At 41.4% G+C, this 19,056-nt stretch overlaps 1 protein-coding gene across 1 annotated transcript; it reads left to right on the forward strand.

Moving 5' to 3' along the window:
• Window positions 1–12,230: 12,230 nt before the first annotated feature.
• On the forward strand, window positions 12,231–13,754 carry LOC309593147 (uncharacterized protein C11orf91 homolog; the record flags this gene model as incomplete). Its single annotated transcript, XM_082317303.1, has 2 exons — window positions 12,231–12,588; window positions 13,684–13,754. 2 exons carry the CDS (start codon window positions 12,231–12,233, stop codon window positions 13,752–13,754), a joined length of 429 nt encoding a protein of 142 aa, XP_082173429.1.
• Between the last annotated feature and the right edge of the window lie 5,302 nt (window positions 13,755–19,056).

Genomic DNA, 19,056 nt, shown 5'->3' on the forward strand with positions numbered 1-19,056 from the left:
CCCTCTCTCTTTCTCTGTGGACTGCTATAGTATGTACCCATTCATTTTTAGCATGTCTACATTTCTACCACCAAACACAGCAGCTGGTATTTCAACCACATTACGTCTTTGACCCATCCTTCTACTGATAACAAGACAACGTAACCCTTGCTTTCATCTTTTCAACATCTCATCAACATTCAGTGTCCTGCCCCAAAAATTCTACCAGTTTGTTCCTTGCAGCAGCAGCTGCCTCCATAAGGCTTTCCCATCGCTGTACACTGGACTTACTCAAATTCCACCCTGCTCAGATTCCTCAAGTTCCACCTTCTCATTCAAAATCTTACTTTAGTATTGCTAAGGGTGAAATAAAAAAGATTATACTACCTATTTGCCAGCCCTACTTAGACTACTTTCTTATTTCAGCTCAGAATATGAATTGGGGAATAGGATCTAAAATGACACCTGAGTCATTTCATGATTATACCAAAGATGTTTTCTTTAAGCTTTAGGTAAGAGATTTTTTCTGCTAGATTATTCAAGCCTTGCCTGAGCCCTCACTTTTTTGTAATATTCTTCACCAGCAAAATCAAACGAGATATTTTTCAAATTGTCTTTCCTGCAGTGCATCGTTCCATTATTATTTTTCATGGAACTGAAGCACATTCGGATGACATTTGTGCATATTTATTCTTGGATACCATTACCTCAATATATTTCTAGATGTCTGTGTGCAAAGCCACATTGCTGCAGAGAGCAGAAAAGAATTTCAGTTAATTGGGAACCAGCTAGAATGAGGTACTTAACAGCTGTACAACCTACGCACGGACCTTAAATCAGAGTTAAGATTATCAATTGTCATGCTATGCAATATTCAAGAGAGACATCTGCTGGCAATAAAAGGAAAGAGCACCGATCATGAGCTATCATGAGAGCACTACACTTTTAATTATGCAGATATATACTTATCCATGAAAATGAACTATTCAGGGCTAATTAGAAATACCCAATCTGCTGAAATCATGCATTTACTTTCATTATACTATTTTCCAGATGCATCCTGTTTCATTTATGATGCATTTCATCTGTTTATGTTGGATATGATTTGCGACATTACACTGCTTCACAAATGTTGTCAGTGGGATGGATGCAGCTTAATACAAGAGGCATTTATTTACTAAAAGGATTGTACATCTGATTTAAAGTTTGAATACATACTCTGAGTGCAAGGTATTTTATAGATACGAGTCCTGTAATTTTAACAAATCAATGACAGGACGCCATCCAATAACTAATTAATATGTAGCGATTAATAATAAACGATCAAGCTTTGATGATACCTTAACTAATGTCATCCACAGCAATGGCACTGAAGCCAGAGGAAGTGCGATGATCAGCACAGCACCAGTGAGACGAGACTCCAGCCAGCCTTCCAGTGCTGAAGCTATTTCGCTGTAATTGGGCCAAAGATTATTTTTAGACAACTTTCATGTGGGCTATAAAGGAAAAAACCTCCTTAGCCAACGTCTTAAAATGACACTTGGCCACAGCCTTGTTACCTTGGTTTGTTTTAGCTTGTCTTTTAGTATTCATATTTTGAACTTTGTCAAGAGCCAAGGAGGAAAATGTGCCGCAGGTGTCAAAACATTTATGACTGTCCAGCAGAGGACATTTCAAAGAAACAGCGAGGCACAGAATTAGCCGTTGCTAGTGCAATATTGCTGATGCAACTGCCTCGTACTTTATTCCACCTACTTTTTAAATTTTCCAGCCTTCTTTTCCCAGCTATGAAGCAATTTCTTTCAGCCCTGCTCAGAAGGGAGCCCATTGATCCACCACCCCACTGCAAGATGGGAGAAGGTATCCATAAGCAACAGCCGTGCTGTTCCCTCTCCAGGATTTATCCTTGGGTCTTAGGAAAACACTTGTGACCAGACTCCATTTTCTTCTGGAATACGCTAGATTGCACATAATACCTTATTTTTAAAAAACACCACTCGGGAGGGGTATCTTATGCTCCTAACATACACCTATTCACGTGGTCCTCCTCCTTGTGCCCTTCCCTCTCTTACTGCTTCGTCAAGGTGATTTTCACAGACACTTGCCTCCCTTGATATTTTTGTGACCGGGTGGCAATAGCCAGCAAGTCTTCACTGTATTTGCCCTCCCTCTACCCTCAAACATGTGCTTAAATTAGACGCCCTTTTTGCATTCTTGCTACAATTTAGTCTTTAAAGTAAGAAAACAGCAGAGGTGCCCCAGAATTAATTGAAAGCTTGTCTTTCATTGCATTAGGGCATTGAACTGTTGTACAAATGAGTCAATTGAAGAGATGGGAAAAGAATTTTCCAAGAGACAGTGGAAAATGGACAGTAACAGACCTGCCTAAACAGTAAGAAGCCCTAGAAAGAATACTAATGCTTCAGGGAAAATATATTTTAAACAAAGTTAAAGCAAGGGGAAAAAAATCCCAAATAATTTCCCTTTAGGAGTTTTAAACTGTTTTCAAATTGTTTTAATATTTTCAGCTACATAATAAAAAATCACTTCTATGGATCTAACTGCAAGATTCCTTCTAAGCTTCCTTTCTAATTCAGTCTTCTTGTCCTGAAAAGCCCAGTCCTGCTTCTTGTCATCTCTCCCCCAGGTTAGGAGATGCTTTAACTCCTAATTGGCTCCACTCTATTGACTTCCATAGCTTTACTCCAGTTCTTTCCATCCACAGTGATCCACATCATCATCATAACTACAGGAACCAGGCTTATCTAAAAGAAGTTCTTTGTCGGAAGTGACCATTTTACATGACAACAGGCTACCCACCCGAACTAGTATTTCCGAGAGCAATACCCATCACTTTACGCAATCTGTGGTTTTGAGTGTGTCGATGCCCAGAGGCACAGGTATTGTCTGAAACACACTAACTTTAAGTGCATGGATTACAATCTGCCCACTACTGAGAGACCGAAGCTTCAATCAAGCATGGAGGTGCTTCTCAGGGAGCTAATGATTAAGGTCATGTTACATCTGCTCTTACGGTCAGCAGTACATGGTGATCTTTTCAAACCCTTGTATTTATTAATCAGAATTGGCTTGACATGATGATGGATGGGCACTCCTTTAAAAAAAAAAAAAGTTATTTTGTTATTGATTTACTGTATTCTCTTTTCTCCTCCAGATTCTTTATGCATAGGGTTAACCCCTTTGCTGGATCATTTGTTTTTTCATGATAAACTACAGAAAGAAATATACAGAAAGAACTGCCAAAAGCACTGCTGCGGCAACCAGCTAGCCGTAAAGTTATCTTCCGGTAGAGGGAATGAGGTCACAGCAGCTGAAATGGAACTGCACAGAATCCACTTAAACCATGATATACTATCGATATAGTCCATAAGTCTTCCAAATACTTAAACCGACGGATCTTGCAAAGAAAAAAAAGAAATTCAGCGACAGACCATGATCATCCCAAAAGCCTGACATGGCTAAAACATAAGGTCATGATGTTTCCTGAGAAAAATAATGGCCTAACTGTAAATCTGTTTAAGATTCATCTAATTTAAGCTGTTTAAAATAAAAGAGGAAAGTTAAATAATCGGTCAATATATGCCAGTTGCTGTTCCTGTTTATGAAATATATATCTTGTTTGTACACTTTAAAAAATAAACCTTAAGTAGCTTCAAAGAAAACGCTACCTTTATCATCATTTCTGTTCATCAATGCATGGAGCCAGTAACAGTGAGCAAAGGCATATTGGACTGAAATACTTGAATGGCATCTTTGCTCTGAATCAGCTATGCTGTATGATGAAAATGCCTCTTAATGAAACTCAATGTACCATTATAATACAGTTTCACTGCAATCATTGTACTTTTATGTTTGGCATGAGCCAGTCTCCATTATTCTAAGTAGTTACTGTAAGTAGCGCAGATTGTACTGGCTGATATGATTTCACATTCCTTGATAGGATGGGCTGCAGCTCTGAAGAAAATTATTAGTGAGTCAGAGACCACTCACATTCCAATGCTGCTATAATTAGAAACCATCTAGATCTCCAAACTGCAGCAATTCTAATCCTGAGGATAACTGGAGCCTGTCTTTTACAGTAACTATTGGCAAGTATGAATAAAAACTCACTTTATATGCCAATAATATTTATACAGTTCTGAAAATATAATCTTACACAATGCTAACCCTTAAAGACATGACAGGTTTTTAGCACAGTGCTTAGCCCCTAACTATAGTGTAAACTAATAAAGAACAAATCTTACAGATCCATACAAAGGCTTTTTCTGTTAATGCCTATTTGAATTAAGTTATAAGCATGTGCATATTCACAGTAAAATCCATCTGAATTTTAGAGGCTTTGCACAAAATCTCCCAATTTTGAGATCTATAGACTACCTCATCATCTGAAAATGCACAGATTTACGACAGTGCCAACTCCCAACACACAAAGAAAAGTCTTTGAGTGACATGCAGGTTCCCTTCCAACCTCTTTCATTTCACAACAGGAAAAAACACAATATGCAACCCATTCCAGTACTATTAAATAAACTTTATTATTGTCAAACCTATTAGTATTTATTGAGCTGAGATGAAATGGTTCTGCAACAGGAATTTTAAAAGGTGTTTGGAGTGCGGCATATGAACAGCCAGGAGCAAGGTGCAAGACTGCCTTCAGCATTATTCATGAGTTCTATTATTTCAAAGCTGGCATGGATTGGGCTCTCTTTAATTTTTTATGTGGTGAACTGTGCCTTTCTTGTGCAACCTTATCTGCTGTGATGACTCATTTCATGTATGTGTGAGGTAGCACCGAACCCAGATCTCTAGTAAAAATGTAGCATCTAAACCACTTCTGAAGCTACTGGGTTCCATTCCCGACATTCCATAGAAGAACAGGACATAATGGCAAAGAAGAGAAAAACCTCAAAACATACAAAGCTCCCCCAGTTACCAGACTTGAATGCTCTAATGCTAACAAGCAACTCTAAGTCTTCCAGGCAACTTCCATTTTGTTTCTTACCTCATTTTGTGTTCTTGGAAAAAGGCAGGTGTTTTGAACTCAGTAGCACAGAAATCATCAGAGAGATACAGAGAGTCATGGTCTCTGCCAAAAGCTCCAACTTCTGTGATTGAACACACCACAAACATGTAGAAGACTGAAACACCAACACTGAAAAATAGTTTGATTTATACTTTCTATCCAAAACAGTGTATCTTCTTCTGATCCTAAAGACTGGCAGACTTACCTGAAAAATTAAAAATTCATTTCTTACACAGCCAGTGCTTTTTGCATTTCTGCTAATCAGTCCAAATTTCTATTTCTGGCACTAAGTCTCTGGCTAATTTTCTGTTTCAATTGAAAACTCATCTCTTAAAAAATTTTTAATTAGCACTCCTTTCAAGTTGTATAGTTGTTAATTAGTTGCTCACTGTTAATTTTAAGTTGCTGTCATAGTACTTTGAGACTTTATAAATAGCCCTCTGCATATTGGTTTGTATTGTTGGAATGTGACAAAGCTAGCAGAGCAGACACACACATCAGGGAAGAGAGTGGCATACTTCTGAAATCAATTTCACTAGTAAATCCTACAGATTATAAACTGAAGCCAGTATGAACTCAGTAAAAAGATTTATATTTTATTAATAGCAAATAATATAGATTAATTTATTGTGGTGGGTTGACCTTGGCTAGCTGCCAGGTGCCCACCAAAGCTGCTTTATCACTCCCCTTCCTCAGCTGGACAGGGGAGAGAAAATATAGCGAAAGGCTCGTGGGTTGAGACAAGGACAGTGAGAGATCACTCAGCAATTAGTGTCACGGGCAAAACAGACTTGACTTGGAGAAAAATTAATTTAATTTATTGCCAATCGAATCAGAGTAGGGTAAGGAGATAATAACAACCAAATCTTAAAACACCTTCCCTCCACCCCTCCCTTCTTCCCAGGCTCAACTTCACTCCCGATTTCTCTACCTCCTTCCCCTGAGCAGCGCAGGGGGACGGGGAATGGGGGTCACGGTCAGTTCATCACACGTTGTCTCTGCTGCTCCTTCCTCCTCAGGGGGAGGACTCCTCACACTCTTCCCCTGCTCCAGCGTGGGGCCCCTCCCATGGGAGACAGTCCTCCACGAACTGCTCCAACGTGGGTCCTACTCACAGGCTGTAGTTCTTCATGAACTGCTCCAGCGTGGGTTCCTTCCACAGGGTGCAGTCCTTCAGGAACAGACTGCTCCAGCCTGGGTCCCCCCCAGGGTCGCAAGTCCTGCCTGCAAACCTGCTCCAGCGTGGGCTCCTCTCCCCACGGGTCCTGCCAGGAGCCTGCTCCAGTGTGGGCTTCCCACAGGGTCACAGCCTCCTTCAGGCATCCACCTGCTCCAGCATGGGGTCCTCCACGGGCTGCAGGTGGATCTCTGCTCCAGCGTGGACCTCCATGGGCTGCAGGGGGACAGCCTGCCTCACCACAGTTTTCACTAGGGGCTTCAGGGGAATCTCTGCTCCGGTGCCTGGAGGACCTCCTCCCCTTCCTTCTTCAGTGACCTTGGTGTCTGCAGGGTTCTCTCTCTCACATGTTCTCACTCCTCTCTCCCAGCTGCTGTTGCGCAGCAGTTTTTACCCCTTCTTAAATATGCTATCATGGAGACGCGACCAATGCCACTGTTTGGCTCACCCTTGGCCAGCAGTGGGCCCATCTTGGAGCTGTCTGGAATTTGCTCTGTCTGACATGGGGGAAGCTTCTGGCATCTTCTCACAGATGCCACCCCTGTATCCCCCCCCACTACCAAAACCTTACCACATAAACCCAATACATTTATTCAATTTATTACAATTTATATTAATACACTGTGGTAGTAGTCACATGTCTAAACCAGGACTGGGCTGAACAGCACCAACATCTTTTCAAATACAAAGAGAGGCCTTCCGGAAGGGACTCCAAACACAAAGAACAAGTGACAAATTAGATGCAGTACAATAGCTCACAAACATAGTGGGACTCTTCTACCTATCATTAAGAAACAGCATGACATGGCACAAATGTGAGAGACAACATGCACAGGGAGCAGAAATTACAAGGGGAGCAGAAGCATCACAGATTGCTGCCTGCAAGCTCATGCATCTGAAGTACAGCATGGCAGTTCCTGCATAGATCTTTAGAAGCTTTTCCCCTAGAAAGGAGAAAATCCAGTAATTGTTGCTGGAGAATCTGAATGACAGGCAATAAAGGCTGGGGATTTGGGTACTGAAAGTGGGAAGTTGATATAAAATACATTAGTGGACCACCCAGGAACACCAGCATAATGAAATCAACTAAAAAGGGCACAAAAAAAAGACAACTAAACTAAAAAGCTAAACTAAAAAGAAGAGATGGCAGAATACCCATTCTGGAAGACCAACACAACTCTCAATGGAGTGCAAAAAACGTCATTTATTAGTATATATTTTAAATAACACATTACATGTTAAATCCAACTTTTTGACATAACTTTTCAGGGTATCTCAGTGATTAAAATCTGCTTTTTTTTTTTTTTTTTAAATGCCACACAAAATTCATTGTGAATGTGGAAGAGCTGTAGCTTTTGTGGCTTTTACAGATTCTTAGAGCAATCTGTGTGAAAACATGAATGCACACACTTGCACACTCAACACTTCTGAGTATCAGTATTTAAACTGCATATGTTACCAGCAGCTGTAGCTTTCCAAACTGTAAATATCAAGCCAATGGAAGACAATCTCCTAGGTATCACTGAATGTAAGTACGAATGAATGTGCATCCAAAATGCAAAATAAAAAGTCTATATAGCTTAGATGGTGACACAAGCAGTTAACAGCACAGTTCATCATTCGCCATTTTAAATGTTAATATTGTCACTGACACTGCAGACTGCATTGCCTGCTGCCGCTAACATGAGAATATTTTAGCTGCCCCCAGACTTCATAACTTTAATTGGCTACCCTTAACTTCTCTCAACAGAAAAGCCTTTGAAAAAGTTTTTAAGTACTGTAGAGGAGTGGTGGCTGGAATACTGTCACTACTGTCTTTGTTGGCTAGATAAGTAAAAGACTTGCTTCTCCAAAATTAACATTTTCATAAGCACTTCAAATATCAACACTTAAATACATGAGAGTTGAATGTGCTAAATTTATCAAATTATAACACACTACCAAGTGTATGTATATTACTCCCTCTATGGGATCAAATCTGTATAGTTATTTTCCATACTGCAATTGCTGGCCTACAAAGCACATAGATACATTTTTTGTCTCAAAATTCTGATCTTTATATCATTTATGGTCAGTTTAGATATACAAAAATTCTTTCTACGTGATGTATTCATTTGCATAACCCAGGACTAAAGGATCTCAACTTTGGGAACAAATTTTGAATGCCAAGGATGAAGGCACATGTCTGACCGGTGTGTAACACTGTATAAATGTGGCAAATGAACATATCTTTCTCAAAAGCAGAGTTTTTCTCACATCTCGCAGCATGACATCCTTTCTCCACCTTGCACAACTAGCCCTCCTGGCAGGCAGACAGAAGTGTTTCCTCTCCTTTCCCTGCCTCTTCCCAGATGTCTCACCTGCTCGCAGGAGGCAGCATCCAAAACGCAATCCTGCTTTATCATGCACTAGTTCATGCTTTAGGTAGGATCTGCGTGGACATGTGAAAAGGACCTTATTCCTGAGGCCTAAGTAGAAAATAATATGCTTCTAAACTTTTTGGTTAAGCAAAATGACAGTACTTTCTCCCATGGGACGAGTCCTACTGTAACTCATGTAACTGACTCTTAAGTCCTACAGATGTCTAACAACAATGTATATAGTGACTATACTACTATAAAATTTACATAAACCCTTTTGCTATTTAATATGATCTTTGGTGTTATAGTAATAGCAATGCATCACCTCAAGATGCCTGTACAATTACAAAAATAAACCCTAAAATATCTTGACAGCATCCCCCCCCAAAAAGGTTAGACTGTAACTCCAGAATGTCATCATCTTAATTTAAAAATATCATTACCAAGAACATTATTTGCTCCACAGTAAAGAGGTTATCACTAATTATACATCAATCGAAGCAGAAAATTTTAAGAGTAATGAGAACTGGAAATCTCTGAAACCCATACTATAAAGATGTGCATTGTAACCTAACTCTCCCTGCTACAGCCTTTGCACTCCCAGTCATCATCTTTATCTTATATCTGTATCACTAACTTCTGATTCTTGCAGCAACCTTTCCTGTGCTCAGCACATACTCATCCGCATGACTAATGCAATCAGAAAGAAAAAGGAGCACTTTTAACATGCTGTAAAAACTCCACCAGATGGCACCTAAAGACAACGCGACCCACTACTTCAGCATTAGTATCACACATGGTTTTTGTTCTAAGGATTAAAAAAAAGGAACATTTAGGTTCGTGATTTTAGCATCTAGCATATAAAACCATGTATCACTGTGATTCACTAGTCCACACGTTTTAGGAAAATAGAAATGTTTATAAATTGTATATTTGACTGATACCAAATGATGAAAGAAAAATGCTAGAAGTGTGAAATTACACTTGTATTATGCTCTCTCCTCCAAAAATTTTCCTCTTTAGTGAAGGCAGGTACCTTCCTCTTAATTTTCAGCACATTTTTTCCCCATTTTGCCCCTTTCAGCTGAAAATCTCCATTCTCTGTATTCTGAGTTATCTTTCTCTTTTCACTAACATCGCTCTTCAGGAACCTGGAATTGCTGCAATGGATCAGGGCCAAGACTGACCTTGACTTCTTTTGGCATCCTATCACTGCTAGTTGTAATAAATGACTACAACTTCATAATATACACATGTGTTAATGAATATCCACATTTCACGCACTTCACTAAATGTCAGTCGTAAGAGCTATTTCATAAAAAAGCTTTTACTAAAGAGCTAATCTTTTTCTATTTCTCAATTCTTTTGAAAGAATTCTTTTTAATTCTTTTTTCTCAATTTCTTTGAAAGCAGATGCTTTTCCTTATCACCTCCTATATAAAGAATACACTGTACAAATTTAAGATTGGGCTTTAAAGTCACGAGAACCTTACTGATTTTCTAGTACCGTTTCTTTTCCACCTACATATATACTTACACACACCTTGAGATACGTACATTTTGGTTTTCCCTAATGAACATTAATAACATTTTACCTAATCTTCTTTAATAGCTAAGCGTTGGGGAAGCAAGGGTGTGCTAGATAATGCAAAAGCAAGACAGTAGTTACTTCACTGTGGTGATAGAAAAGACTCAGATAAAAAAAGTCCAAATCCAGCTATTCAAAGTATTACTAATTAAAAAGCATGCCAATATTACCCCAATGATAAAGTGAATTGTATCAATAAAAGGGAAGCTAAATTAGAGCATAAACAAAGACAGATTGAATCAGATTCAAATAAAATAGCAATATATCTGTTGGTTTTGCATGTTCACAGATAAACAGAAACTTATTTTAGGAAAGATAAGTGGAAGCACTGGGCCTCCTGCTGGTTTCAAAAGTAGAGCTCCCTGCAAATTCTGCATGAGCACTGTTTTGCTTTCAAAAGCGACCCACAACCACCTAAGTAAGGAAGGGTTATTGACTTTTACTATACATTCCCAAATTATCATGGGGTGGAGGGAGAGAAAGACACTTACAGGTGCTGTGCCCACCTAATGCTTAGACTCACGCCTCACTGTCACGTTGAATCAGCTATACTGGTAGTTCTTGTCTAATTCACTAAGAAGGGGGGACGGGGAGGGAAGATCTTGTTACCAGACTTCTCATCTGACCAGTGCCCATTTCAAATATATGTGTTCCATTCAGAAAATATCCAACCTGTACTAGTATTATACTGGTACTAGTATTTTTAAAATGTAAGCACACTACATACACCACTATTGGCTTTGACTCCAAGTCAGAGCACATTCCCTAAACAGTCCACATGAAAATAAAACACTGAATGACTCCTGACACTTTCTCTCTGCTCCTACCACTTTTCAGGCTGTCACTCTTGTGACAGCTAATGTCTGTAGATGTGCTAAATTTCAAAAAAACGTTCACATCAGCATTGGCTCCCACCACAGAGCACTATACCTAAGTACACAGAAGTCTGCTTCTAGAATTAGGTAATATCAAGCTTTGACTTTTATTCAAGGGAAAGCTTTAAAAATGTAATTTACTCTAGAGCATATAGCAGTCCCTTAGGGGCTGTGTATTGTTGAAGTCTGCTCAAGCCTGCATTAGTACTGCAGTGGGCTCTTCACCTCATTTTAAGTGAATTTACTGATCATAACTAATATCCACAGGCCCTGCAGTCATCAATCCTCTACCAGCAGCACTGGTACGGCACCTTTTTTTATTAGGGTTGTCCAGAATACTTCAAATCACCTCAAAGCCATCCCAGAAGCCCGGGAGGGTCTTTTTGGCCTGTTTTGACCTCCACAGAAGTAATCAGCAATGCCCCCGATAGCTGCCTAGGGCTGCGGGGGGGTTGTCATGTTTAATGGAAACATAGCTAAGGCCAACAGAATGTTTTTCCATCAAACAGCAATCAGCCAGCGTTAATGACGGGCCTCACCCCCAAACCCAAATAAAGGATGGAAGGTTTTCATGGGGGAAAAGAAAACAACCAAATAAACCCCCTCCAAAACCCACCCTATAATCCTGAACATCAGATACACTGAGCAGTAGCTATCTGTGAGCAAGCACCCTGAAGACAAAATTTTCCCTCACCAATATCCTTCCATCCTCAGTATCTGGTTCCTTATTTCATGTGTAGCCCGGGGACAAACTGCTAAAAGACAATTTTGGACACCACCTTCTTCACTTCTTTTAACAAATGCTACTTCCAGTGCCTAATGCACCCCTGAAGTACCACGTCCCCGGCCCAGAAATAAACCTGCTGGGTGGAACACCTGCCCTGTGACAGAACACTCAGCTACCCGGGCCACGGCACCCGCAGTTGGGCTCCATACCGATCGGGGCAGACGCGGGGAAGCCGCCGGGCGCGGGCCCGCCCAGGGGAGGCGGCTCCCCGGCTGCAGCCCCGGGGCGAGGTGGGGTCGCCGCGGGAGAAGGCGAGGAAGGAGAGGGGCCCGCCCCCGGCCGGGCTCCGCCGGGGCTTGCCGCCGGGGCTGGGAGCGGGCCCGCGCCGCCCGGCATGGAGAGGCCCGAGCCCAGGCGACTCGAGGCCGGCCGGTCTCCGGGACAACCGCCGTTGGCGGCCGGGGGCTGGCGGGCGGCGCCATGGCCGAGCAGCGCCCGCCGCGGCCCCTCTACTTCCCCCACTTCCACGACCGCCCCGAGCCCGTCCAACCCCCGGCCGACGGCGGCGGCCTGCGGACGCCCTTCGCAGGCGTGTGCGGGCCGCGGCAGCCCCTGCCGCCTGCCGCCGGGACGCCCCGCTGGGCCGCGGGGCTGGCGCCCATCGCCTACGAGCCGCTGCGCTTCTTCTGCCCGGCGGCGGCTGCGGAGGAGGGCGAGGGCGCGGCGCGGCGGCCCGGGGAGCAGCCGCAGCTGGAGGGCGAGATCTGCGAGCTGGGCATCCGCCTCAAGGAGCTGGAGCTGATGGCGCTCGTCGGCGACGGCTTCGACGCGCAGCAGTGTGCGTCCCCCCCGGGGCCCGGGGGCCTGCCGCGGCTCCCCTCGCCCCGGGGACCCCCTCGCCCCGGGGACCCCCTGCCACCGCCGAGCACCCCTCGGCCTCCAAGGCAGCAGGTTCCTCCATCAGTAACCCCGAAACCTGATGTGAACAGGCAGTCGTGGGTGTCGCGGCACCCACAGCGCCACAAGCCAGCCCAGGGGCCGCAGCAGGGTGCCTGTGGCCTTAGGTGTGAGGCTCCCCGGGTTTGCCGAGCCCGGCAGCTGGTGCCTGGGGGAGCACACGGGGCAGGGAGCAAAGCCGTTGTCTGGTGTCATCTACCCCCATCACTGGTCACGGGCAAGCGGCTGTGAGGCACAAGAATTACAGATGTGGTTACTTTTGCACAAAGGAGCAAACCCCCAAAGTCATAAAACCCCTAAAGTCATTAAGTGTTAGCAAAAAACTAATTCAGACACCGCTCAAATCAGAGGGAGTTTGTACATGTAAAATGTATCCACTAACGAGATCTTCCGGTTGTAAATCAGCATTTTTGTAAAATAAAGGCCACTGATGACCCCAGAGAGTTGGAGGTGTTAAAAAAAAAAAAAAAATTAGTTTGGCATTTTAATTTTAAAACCTACTGGCCATGAAGGGAATACAGGAAATAAAATAGTGCAGCAGATAGTGATTACTGAGAGTTCCAGTAGGGAGGCCAACAACCATGAGGATGTGATGCTCATCATTGCCTTCAAGGCCATGGGCTGCCAGTCAGGAAACTTTAAGGAGTGTAAAGGTTACAAGAACACAGAAAAAATGTCCATCAAATATACACATTGAAAGGAAGATCTCAAAGAAATTGGCATCGGTAGTTTGCATACATTTACTTTTCAGAACAGGAAATTAATGTTTTTTACCTTTGTCATAGCAATATATATCTTTTTCCATTTTAATACCTATTATTTTCATTACATGTGAGAAACTTTAGTTTTCAGATATTTCCTAGACAAGAAATTGTAAGGAATATTACTAGTTTGCTTAGCACATTTGATTTTCTTAATAGTATTGTGAAGTATTAATGACAAAATTAATGACAAATTATGTTTCATTCCTGTTTAGATAAACTTCTGAAGGCACTGAAAGAAGAAAAGATACAAGGCATGAAAGCAAGGCAGAACCTGAAGAAATAGCCACCAACATGATAAGGATTATTTCAGCTGGATATTCTCTCACTAGATCACTATAGAGTATTTTAATAGATCTTTGATCTTATTTTTCTACTTATTATATGCTATTCTCCTACCAAATTAAAAAATGCAGTATATTTTCTTGTTGACTTTTTTGTGTATTATTTGTCTGATACTAGTTACTGATAACATTATTGTGTATTTTAACATCTTTTTCTCCAATTGCTATAGGGAAACAGGATGGATAGTATTTTCTTCAAAAACACTAAGAAATTAACACTGCTGATGTCAGGATTCCTAGCAGTCCATTGATGATATTCAAGATACACGTAGCAGGGAAACACAGTAATTCCAATACAAAATACAGGGGATTTGGGGGGGTTTAATTCCGAGTACGTTAAGTAAGTGCAACTGAGAGTAAATAGATACAGTCAAAAGTCCTATGCCTCTAAGCAAGCTTTAGAAAACTACTTTCACGTTAGCATAAAAATCTTTGTTATAAACAATCACAGTATATTCTTTTCTTGTCTTTAGTGTACCACAAAATTACAGAAGTTATGGCTTGAGTTAGTTTTTAACAGAATAGTGATATAACATTGAGTTTCAACTAACGTTTTACTATTATTTTAGGACCGATAGTGCTTAGGCTAAAGCTTGTGGCAGTTTTTGGAGTGACAACATCCTTATGTTTGGAAGGCATGTCCTTTCATAAGAAAAAAATGGACAGAGGCAGCAATGACAGATTGACTATCTGGAGAACATCTGCCATTAAAAAAGCAATGACATATACGGCATTGAGAATAACCTAACAAAGTAGTAAATAGGCTCATCAGACTGATAAAAAAAAAAACAATTACTTTTTCCTGTTCTAATTCAAGAGCAGGAGGTGGCAGCATGAAATAATAAAGTTACCAACCCTGAAGCTATTGTATTTTGGTAGCAGCTTTTTTAAAAAAGAGTAATATTTTAACCTGTTTTTTTAAAACTCTGTTCAAGTTGCTTGACTGTGTGGCATTTTAACGCAATACAATATCAAAATTTTATTTCCTATTACTGCTTATTACAGCATTCACTCTTTTACTATCTTAATCTTTCCAGCCAGATTTTGATCTGCCCTACACAGAGTTTATATTAAAAAAAAAAAATCTAGTTTATAACTCCCATTTGTCAATCAGTGAACTATAGTAATCACATTTCATCAGAGCAGCTAGGAGATCTTAAACAGGATCTTACCATCCGTGAGTGCTGTTGTCAACCGGGTGTCTCCACCAATATGGCAATTCATGGTTTCATCTGCTAATAAATATGTTTTTTAATGACACAAAGCCTGAGCAGGGCTGGGGGGAGCGTGGTAAGGCCAGGTTTTGTCCAACGCTCTGGTGTGCCTCCGGCAGGGCAAGGTGAGGGACCAGGCCCTGGGCCCGTGCAGGAAGCCCGGGGCAGGACTGGAGGCAAGACTACCAGTATCATGGCCCCATGGAGGGTCTCACCAAGGCAGCCCCAAAACTTAGAAGCCCGCTCTCAGGCACACCTGCAACACAGCCCAGGCCAGGGTGGGAGCCAGGACCTGAGCTTAAATGGGGCTCCCAGGCCTGTGGGGCAGGGAGCGGGTGGCGGAGGGCCCGGAGGAGGCTGGTCAGGGCGCCTGCGGCCTCCTGGGGGGCCCGAGGCCCTGACAGCCGCCCGCACACTGGGTCAAGTGGTCACAGATCAATAGTAGCTACCCCGAGCTTCCTCCTTTGCACTGCAAATGCATTATTCACTCTAATATAAACACCCTCTCTCTTAAATCTCTTCATTAGGCCTACCTTGGCACCATTTAATTGCTGCTTAGCTCTTTAGAGCCTAATTAATGACACTGTGCTTCTGGCTAAACAGTTCTGTTTTCACTAGTTGGCATCTTTTAAGCTATTTTACTCCAGACAGCACACCGCAAGTAACTTCCAAAGTGGGCTTCTTAAACGAGGTATTTTACATCTGGTCCAGAAATCCTCACATAACCACCGATGATTTCTCTCTCTTTCCAACCATGTCTTGGAGGCTGAGGCAGTAAATATACAAAAGGTAGATCTAGGTGCCCAAAGAACCAAATTATTACCAAAATACCTTGGAAATGTGGGCTTCAGTGTTTTACAGCTTCCTCTGCAGAATGAGGATAAAAAGTCTCTCAAAGAGTTTTGAGGCTAAACCTATGAACAGGTACTGCAATGGTTAATTACTATGAAAATGGGAACCATATTAGTGCTTAACTAAATACCACAAGAGACGCTTGGAAAGGACAAAAAGGGCCAATATAAAGGGGCCTTCAAAGGCTTCGCGCAGAAGTAAGAGCTTTTAAATCAAGTTAGGTAGCAGAGGAACTATGTTCATTTTCCCAAACCTCCGGAATAATTTCACTCCTAAACCACTTTAAGTTTCCCATGGTTATTGCAAAGGCCTACAAGGATTTCCATTACGTACAATCACTGCTCCGTAACTATTACTTACCCTCACCTTTTACCAACTCTTTCACTTTGCATCCATCTCTCATCTCAGCCATCTCTCATCTCGTCCATCTCAGCCATTACTCACTCAGGTTTTCTTGGCTTAAACAAAGCTACTTTTCCCAGCACACAGTTTAAATATTTTTCCATCTGTTGTTCAGTTTCTGTCATAAGGCCTTTATGCTAAAACAACACTTCATGTTTAATTACCAGGTGATAACGCAAGGAATAGCATCAGTTAATATGTAATCTCAATTAAAGTTGCCTGGGGACACACATCTACTGAAAAAAAATCATTTGGTTCATGTGCCAAAAGAAGGCAGAATGGTTTCTCTTGGCCAGCATCAGCCACGGCACTCTGCTATCAGGATGCTTTGATCAAAGTTCTTTCACTGAGGCATCTCAGAGTTCCAAGAAGATTATTAAAGGATGGTGGCTGTCTTCACTAGAAAGCCAATTTGGCCTTCTGTGTGTGAAGTAGCACCTACAAAAGTAACTTAGAGACTGTAGGGGAAACACAGGACATAGGATGACATATTTCTGCATGGAGGGAACTCCTGTTTGTACTTCCAGTTGGAAATACTAACACATGCATGTGCATGAATTTGGCAAGAGAGTAATAAGCATGTATTAATAGCCTGGACAAGCAGCCAGTTAAACATAATGGTGCATATGTTGATTCTCATTTGTCCATGAACATTTTATTTACCTTTATTTTTCTTCTTCGTTTCCACCTGGCCTTGTTACATCCAGTAGTTTGCTCTTGTCTCTGTAGGCTTATGGGTTCATCTCAAAACTGATCTATTTATTGTTTCCTTTGTAAAAATTAAACATATATTAAACAAAATTGAATGAGCATTCTTGCTGCAGTTTTTTTATTCACAAAATATGTCGTTCATTTTTTAATCATTTCTGTTCCCGTAGACTGCTTAGGGAAGGCTAAACCTGACATTTAGATGCTGGCACAGCTCAGATCTCTTGTATATAGCTGCCTTGTAACTCAACAAATCTATCACTATTGCATTGAAGAAAGAAACATTAGGCTACGATTTTGATTCATGGCAGAGATCTCAAAACATCAGTAGGTTGCTCCCATTTCCAATTCTTAACAAAGAAGGCTTCTCAGAAAGCAGTGTCATGTCTTCTCAGCCAACCTGAGGGCTGAGCAATGACAGCTGTCTCGCTGAAAAAGCGATGTCTACACCGACAGTGATACTCAGGTGCTCCCCAGGGAGTGCCCTCAGGTCTTTCACTTCTGAAACCTGAAGCAGCCTTGGATGCTTTATGATGGGAAAAATTAGTTACAAAACCATTTGAAAACAAGAATGCATTTAAGCTTTAAAGTATTTTATGCGAAACAGTTGGGTCCATCACATTTCAGACTGCTTTATTTTAGAGTTTTCTATGTTAAAATTCTCCAAATTGATACTCAGCCTTATTACAATGGATCATTAAAATGTAAATTAATCTTCAAGTAAAGCTGCCTTAAATAGCTCAGGGACAGATTACAGAGGAAATCCAAAAGCGCTAAGCTATCATAAAATGATTTTTCTGTTTTCAGCAGTGAATGCTGCATGATAGGTTCACCTGTCCTGAAAATTCAGAGCTAATATCTCAACATAAAGTAGGGAAATCAAGAGCAGCACTTAACTCTAGGAAACTTGTCCTCTTTTGTTTGTTTGGGAGGTAGTGTTTCTTAAGATCATTGACATCCAGATACTGAATCAAAGAGGTGCCATAAGAGGTGCTAATCAGGAAGCAGTTGATAAATGGTGCATTTGGCCTTTCTAAGGACATATATAATTATTAATAACACTAGTCAGTTGTTACACACTAAAAACATACATTTGCAAAATAGGCTGAGATTTTGGTATATCTTAAGATATTGCCTTGAGGCAATTTAAGCACTTGCAGTCACAACTTATATATATACATATATATATATATATATATAAAACTGTATCTTAAGTGTACCATCTGTCCAGAACCTTAGTACTGATATGTACACTAGGAACTTCATTTATCCTCTATTTTCGGAAGATCCTTTCCTGCCTCTTTTTTTTCTCTGAAAATACAGAGAGAGGGAGGAAGGGTTAGATGTGTTCCTTATAGTAAAATGAACTTTTTATTCCAAATTTCTTGCATCACAAATTACACAAAAGCAGTACTGTCAAATGCACGTACCTGCATTTTCCTTTTTCTTTTCATTTCACTTCAGACAGACAGCAGGAACCTTAGACCTGAGTAAATAGCAATAAAAACCACAGTAACTGACTGAATAATAGGAAAAGGCATAGAGGACATTAAGGCGAGAACAAAAATTTACAAAGGAAACACAGGATCACAAGATGTCCTCAAAACCCACGGGCTTGCTGGTTACTCTCCTGCTCACCTGTGTAAGGTAGGCAAACGCCTTTCTTCAGAGAGAACGCCACCACTGAAATACATGGTTTTAACTTGTGGAGTTCTTAAAACTCCTTTGCTGTTCTTTGCCAGGTTCTGCCTCGAGAGCCTGAGCAGTTGGACCTGCACACAACCCAGAAGCCTGGCAGCTGCAAGGGAAAGGCACGCTCATGCTTTAAAGCAGCTGATCTACAGAAAAGGACACGGCAGGAACAACCAATAGGTAGCAACATAGATTATAAGACATATTTTATTTAATGTGCAAAACTGCCAAGAAAAAACATATACAACTTCAACTAAGCTATAGCCACTAACATGAAATAAACTATTGAATGTACTTGTAAGCTTCATTTCTAGAATCACCCTACGGTTCAGAGTAAAAACACAGCCATTTGGTAATGACCCAGAACATTTTAAAT

This window comes from Platalea leucorodia (genome assembly GCF_965183815.1).
Source record: "Platalea leucorodia genome assembly, chromosome: 7".
NCBI classification, from domain to species: domain Eukaryota; kingdom Metazoa; phylum Chordata; class Aves; order Pelecaniformes; family Threskiornithidae; genus Platalea; species Platalea leucorodia.